Source organism: Siphateles boraxobius, unplaced genomic scaffold (assembly GCF_051911475.1).
Source record: "Siphateles boraxobius isolate OS27281-9 unplaced genomic scaffold, OSU_SipBor_1 26, whole genome shotgun sequence".
NCBI lineage: Eukaryota > Metazoa > Chordata > Actinopteri > Cypriniformes > Leuciscidae > Siphateles > Siphateles boraxobius.
In genome coordinates, this window is record NW_027508876.1 from 23,377,501 (window position 1) to 23,384,188 (window position 6,688).

At 38.3% G+C, this 6,688-nt stretch overlaps 1 protein-coding gene across 7 annotated transcripts in view; it reads left to right on the forward strand.

The window, feature by feature from the left end:
* The window catches only part of arhgap29a (Rho GTPase activating protein 29a), a 44,162-nt gene extending 37,853 nt beyond the window's left edge, over positions 1 to 6,309 (forward strand). For all 7 annotated transcript variants that reach the window (XM_077245041.1, XM_077245040.1, XM_077245042.1 and 4 more), the window contains 9 exons: positions 772 to 900; positions 1,661 to 1,759; positions 1,985 to 2,148; positions 2,326 to 2,514; positions 2,611 to 2,748; positions 3,029 to 3,261; positions 3,349 to 3,664; positions 4,025 to 4,127; positions 4,224 to 6,309. In XM_077245041.1, coding sequence (XP_077101156.1) covers positions 772 to 900; positions 1,661 to 1,759; positions 1,985 to 2,148; positions 2,326 to 2,514; positions 2,611 to 2,748; positions 3,029 to 3,261; positions 3,349 to 3,664; positions 4,025 to 4,127; positions 4,224 to 5,179 — 2,327 coding nt within the window. In that variant the 3' untranslated portion in view covers positions 5,180 to 6,309. The remainder of the gene's footprint in view (positions 1 to 771; positions 901 to 1,660; positions 1,760 to 1,984; positions 2,149 to 2,325; positions 2,515 to 2,610; positions 2,749 to 3,028; positions 3,262 to 3,348; positions 3,665 to 4,024; positions 4,128 to 4,223) is intronic.
* The last annotated feature ends 379 nt before the right edge of the window (positions 6,310 to 6,688 follow it).

The window sequence follows — 6,688 nt, forward strand, 5'->3', positions numbered from 1 at the left end:
GGCCGATACACACAACACTGAACTGATCATCTGTGATGACTCTTATTTCCAATTTATCATCCATTTCTTGAATCAACATTTATTTAATTTTATCCTATTTTTTATTAGGGTATTCTATTTGATACTGATTCATAAGCTCTCGATTCAATTGAATTCTGATTCAAATTAGATTGGAATCAATTAATTTAGGTATATTTCAGTTATAATGTCCATTTTGCATAAAGTACATGTGATGGTAATTTTCTCTCTGCTAACCCTGTAAATTTTACACTACAGTGTTCTAAACTGATTCAACCCTGCTAACTTTAAAGCTATTGATTAAAAACCGGCTCATAAGAGTCTTGTTTCAGGAATCAGGCTACATCGGTACATTAAATAGTTACGATTCACTGAAAATAACCGGTTCATAAGAGTAATTTGTTTCAGGAATCAGGCTACACTGGTAGACTATATGGTTATGATTCACTAAAATGAACCGGTTCATAAGAGTCATTTGTTTCTGGAATTGGACTAGACTGGTAAACTCTATTGTTATGATTCACTAAAAAGAACCAGTTCGTAAGAGTAATTTGTTTCAGTAATAGGGCCACACGGGTACACTATATGGTTATGATTCACTAAAAAGAACTGGTTCATAAGAGTCATTTGTTCAAGAATCAGTCACTTATTTACCATGTTATATACTAAAACACAAGGATAGACATATACATCAAAATAGAACTGGTGTACTATTCAGATCAAGGTTTCTGAATGTTATGTCGTGTTTGATAGCTCTGAGAATCCAGGGTCCGTTCCGGGTCTGGAGGAGCAGCAGTCAGGGTGGAGGCATGTGCAGTGACTCTGAGAGCGCTGGAGGAAGCAGTGAATCTCGCTCTATGGACTCCCCTACGGCAAGCCCAGGTACAGCAAATGTCACGCTTATAAATTTCTCTTTGCTTGGGGCAAATAAACACACTTGATTGACAGGTCTTTTGTCATGAGAGTGTAGCATAGTGATGGTAAACAGACCAGTCACGCTCTCTGTTGCAAAATTACCCAGAATGCCATGTGGTGCTTACAGTACACACACTACTGTTCAAAAGTTTGGGGTCAGTAAGATTTTTTTTTAAAAGAAATTAATAATTAAATTCAGCAAGGATGCATAAAATAGATCAAAAGTGACAGTACAGACATTTATTATTATGCTGTTTTCAAATAAATGCTGTTCTTTTAAACTTTCTATTCATCAAAGAATCCTGATAAAAGTATCATGGTTTCCACTAATTAAGCAATATATTTTAAACTGTTGATAATAAGAAATGTTTCTTAAGCACCATATCAGCATATTAGAAGGATTTCTGAAGGATCATGTGACACTGAATACTGGTAATGATGATAAAATTCAGCTTTGCCATCACATGAATAAATTACACTTTAAAATATATTAAAATAGAAAACACTTATTTTAAATTGTAATTATATTTTACAATGTTACTGTTTTTACTGTATTTTTGTCAAATAAATGCATCCTTGGTGAAAGGACGATAAGTACAAATATTTAAGAATAATACCAATCCCTACATTTTTGAATAGTAGTGCATCATCTGTATATGATTTTGTATTGATTGTAAACATAAACATGTGGTGTTGAAACTAATGATCCATTTGTGCCATTTTCCAGGTGATTTTAAGAGAAGGCTTCCCAGAAGCCCATCCACAGGCACCATGTCTTCAGCAGATGATCTCGATGAGAGAGAACCGCCATCTCCTTCAGATAATGGTGAGCTTTTGTGCATTCAATAACACTTCCAAACATGCTGTCTGGCTGTTTGACATTGCACAAATATTTTTTTATTATTATACTGTAACAAGCAGACAATGTACAGAATGTAGTCCAACCATGTTAAGAGTGTGCTATAATTGTTGCTGGAAACATTTTTCAAAATCTTTTGGAAAGGTCTGAATGAACAGAGCAAAAATAAAGACTGTAAACATTGTCTCTTAGGTTTGAGTGAAATGATTACGGAGGCAGCCAGCTCTCCTGGACCTTTTCGCAACACACAGATGTCTAAAGCGGCACAGACACACAAGCTGAGGAAGCTGCGTGCTCCATCCAAGTGCCGGGAGTGTGAAAGTCTTGTGGTATTTCACGGTGCTGAATGCGAGGAGGTGAGTTTTTACATGAACACACACACAGCTCATTGATAAAGCATGAGCTAAAATACATTTTTGTATGATAATGTCATTTAATGTTTTTGTGTTGCAAATGCAATTTCATGCCTTAATAATTTTAGAATTTGCACCATGCAATTATGCAATCAATTCTTCATTCTTGTGTTTTTTTAGTGTTCTCTCGCTTGTCATAAGAAGTGTTTGGAGACTCTAGCCATCCAGTGTGGGCATAAGAAGCTACAGGGAAAACTTCATCTCTTTGCTATCGACTTTGCTCAGGCAGCCAAGAACAGTCATGATGGAATCCCCTTCATCATCAAAAAATGCACCTCAGAGATCGAAAACAGGGCTCTGAATATCAAGGTGTGTACTTCCTCTCTATGTCTTATATTTCCAGGAGGATATGAAATGTAAATGCTGAGGGAGACTGAAAGAGGATGTTTTGTTGTATTTTTAAAGGGAATTTATCGTGTTAACGGCGCCAAATCACGGGTGGAGAAGCTTTGTCAGGCATTTGAAAATGGCAAAGACCTGGTTGAGCTTTCGGATCTCTACCCTCACGATATCAGCAACGTCCTCAAACTCTACCTACGCCAGGTATATGTCAAAATTATGTTTGTTTTTTTTAAATGCAACTTAATACATTTATAAATTCATTACATGTTTTTGTGTCTCTTTTATTATTATTATCAAATAAAATTATTTAAGAAACATTTGCCCTGCAAAAAGCATTTCCCGCCCTATTTCAGTATTTTAAATTGAATTTATTTAATATTATTTTATTTTATAAAATTGTATTTATTTACCCATTCATAAAATAAAACAAAAATAGATGTAAATGTTTGTGTAATAAAAATTATAATTTTATACCCCTCAGCTCCCCGAGCCCCTAATTCTTTTCCGATACTATAACGACTTCATCGGATTGGCCAAAGAGAGTCAGAGTATCATTGTTGATGAAGTAGAGGCGTCAAGAGGAAGTCCCGCGTCCGACAACCGGCAGATCAGCGTAGAGCTCAACCGAACCCTCTTCAAGATAAAAGACTTGCTGCGTCAGCTTCCTCCAGCCCATTACAAAACCCTGCAGTTCCTTATTCAACACTTGCACAGGTGTTTTAATGAGTATATGTTGTAATTAGAATATAGATGAAAACGGCGTCAGGAAACAGTTTGTAATCACATTTTTCTTTCTAATAGGGTGTCAGAAAGGGCAGATGAGAACAAGATGACTGCCAGTAATCTGGGCATCATCTTTGGGCCCACACTGATCAAGCCCCGACAGGCCGATGCGGAGGTCTCTCTGTCCTCTCTGGTAGATTACCCCTACCAGGCCCTGATCGTGGAGCTTTTGATCCGCCATTACGAGATGATCTTCGACACTCCTCTGAGTCCTCTTCCTCCTTCCTCCCCTGTAGCCGAGAGCTCTCCGCTCCCCATCAAATCACGTCTCACCCGACAGGATAAGCAACAACAGCTTAGCCGACATTCAAAGTCCATGGTGAACATTAAGGAGGTGAGGCGGTTTGTTGATGTTTATGATGTTGATTATAATACTGGTTAAAAATATTGTTTATTTCAATATAATCAAAGTCACTACCCTGATGGAAAGTCCATCAGAAACCAACTTCTGGCACAAACTGGTCATTACCTGGTCAAGATGGTAGTTTAGCTGGTTTGAACTATCTTGACCACCTTTGGCCAGTAATAGTTGGGTTTTTTGTGTTGGGTCCAAGTAAGTCCAGCAACTGTTTTTTTTTCCATCAGAGAATAGATCAAACCAAACCTTAGATGTCTAAATGAACCAAATGAAAATTCCTTGAGTCTAATAAAACAGTATCTTCATTTTTCCATCTTTGTTCCATTTGTCAAACAGCAGCAGTCAAACGCTAAGACATATAAAAGACATTCCTCGGTAATACCTTCTACTCACCTGATGGATGAGGTGAAGATAAGTTCTGACAAAGACTTCGCTGCAGGTCAGTATTGTTTTACTTTGCTAAAAAAAACATAAAGTGACATATTGTCACACCACGAAAGCTTCTACTTCTCTCTCTCTTCGTTTTTGCATGCAGTTGGCGATACAGTGGACATCAACAGGCACCTCTCATCAAGCGTTCCTGAAATGAGGAACTCGCCCGGCCTCAGCCGCCGCAACCACGTCTCCAGAGTTCAGCTTCGGCCACCGAGACCCAAGCTGGCCTCTCGACCGATCAGCATGCCAGCTGAGCGGCTCCTCAACCTCGCCAAGGTGGACGAATGTAACGTGAAGAACTCCGTAGAGCAGGGTGACAACCACGGTCGCGATCCCGTGATCGAGGAGGTGTCCGAAGAGGAGAAACCCAAGTCCAGAGCGGGAAACCATTACAGGAAATCTTATATCGATACGCAGACCCTACGGCGGACATGGGACAAGCAGTATAAGCATCACGACATCACTCCAAAGACCGTTGTGATTACAACCACCTATCCTTCTGATTCCGGGACCAATGATGCCAACGTTCACACTTCTTCTCTCACGTCATCGTCTTTTTCAGAACACACCAAAACCGTCAGCACTGCTCTTGCTAACAGACCCTACACCATTGCTGTGAGGCCTGGACGGACTTTACGTAGGGAAGGAAACGTAAGCGAGTACTGCCCCGTTCCCACAGCCTTCAGGCCTCCTAGAACTCTGCAACCTCCTCCTGGAACGTTCTACAAACCTCCAGGTAGCAAAACCAAAACATTAACAGAGGTCGGGCTTAAGTCTAGTAGAGTAACCACAAACAGCACCGAGGAAGAAGAGGAGGATGACGATGAGGAGGAGGAAGGGTTTGGGGTGGAAGTCTCGGTTGATGAGCCTGAGACAGATTTGGATCCAGAAGCATCACCAGAGCTGGATGCCCACAATACAAGCCCACTTTTGCTTCCTCAGTCTCCCGGCTCCAGCCCGGAGGAACTCGGACAACACGAGACCAAACCCGTGTACCAGAGACTCAGATCACACCGTATGCAGGATCTCGAACACAGGGAGGCACATTTTGTTTGAGATCTGGACATGTATGACTCCAGAACTGTTGGATAAGGGACAACCAGGAATGCCATCCCGGGACGAGGTCATTGTCTTAACGGTTTTGTCTCGGACCTGTGAATTTTAGCAACGGCCCCATTTTTTGTATATGGAAAGGTTTTCTATAACTGTGAAGAGATGCAAGGACATGGTATATATCTATATATTAATATATTGTGCATCTGTTGTTTGTAATAATCAAACAAACCACTTGGACAAGAATTTCCACAGTATGCACTTAATGTTTTTTAACTTTATCGCATCACTTATGCACAAAGTCAAAACAACCCGTTTTTGCATTATAACACCAGAACGTCACTGTCACCGTGCAATTTCATTTACAATGTATATGGATTTTTTTGTTTAAAAAAATATATAAATATATATATATATTCTGTAAATTTCTGTATTTTTATGTTTTACACCAAAACCAAAATGACCAATCTGTTACAGTTGAGTAATGTCACTTTATTATAATCATAAAATGCACTTATTAGACTTTGGAACCACACATTTCACGCTACTGAATTGTTAAACTACATGCAGTGTTAATTTTGTTTTTCAAGAACAACAGAGGGATGTAATCTGACCTGTCTGAGAGATGTACACTTGTTTTTTGTTAAAGAGTGCAAAGGTATTTTCTTTTTTGTCTTGTTTCTTTTTTAATACAAAAAATCCCGATATTAATTATTATAAGTCTTTTAATAGAGAGCTTTCAGAAATGCAATTTGGCCCACACTCTATTAAGTGTACATAACCTATTGTAACAGTTTACACAAAGTTTCCTTTTTCTTATTATTTTTAATGGTCATATCAACAACAACTTGTCAGTATTCCCAAAACAAGCAAGTCAAGCCAAAGCAAGTGCCTTCATTTGTGAGAGTCCACTGACTGGTTGTCCAACACAAATTAGCTGGTCTAAACTACATTTTACCACTCAACACTCAATCAGTGGCTTTTGTAAATGGCACCCATGTATCTGATGTGATTATTCTGTATACACTGATTCCTTTTACAGCATTTTCAAGGTCTTATCTTCCCTCAAGTGTAAAAACAGGTACATGTGAGAATACACACTTGTAACTTATTAAAACCCACAGCTGATGTCATATTTGAGTTCATGTTTTTACTTGAAATTGTTCTGATGTACTTCTCAGAATGTGTTATCCTCATTATGTGTGCATAGAAAGATGTTTTTGAAGCCCCAGCCATAAATGTAATCAAAATTAAATATGATAATTTAAGAAGAAAGAAAGGTTATGGTGAATGACAATGATTATTGTAACATAAGAAATTGTTCAGAAATTATTATCACTTATTATTGGTTGTTTTATCCTCATTTAATATGATGGTGGTGCATCTTGATATTAGTATTGCATCCTGATATAAATAGCTATGTTAGGCATAATAAAAAAAATGTTAGCTAATTTTGATTATGTACGGTATGTAACTAAGTTTTTAAAATGCTAAGACTAAACTGAGGTAACA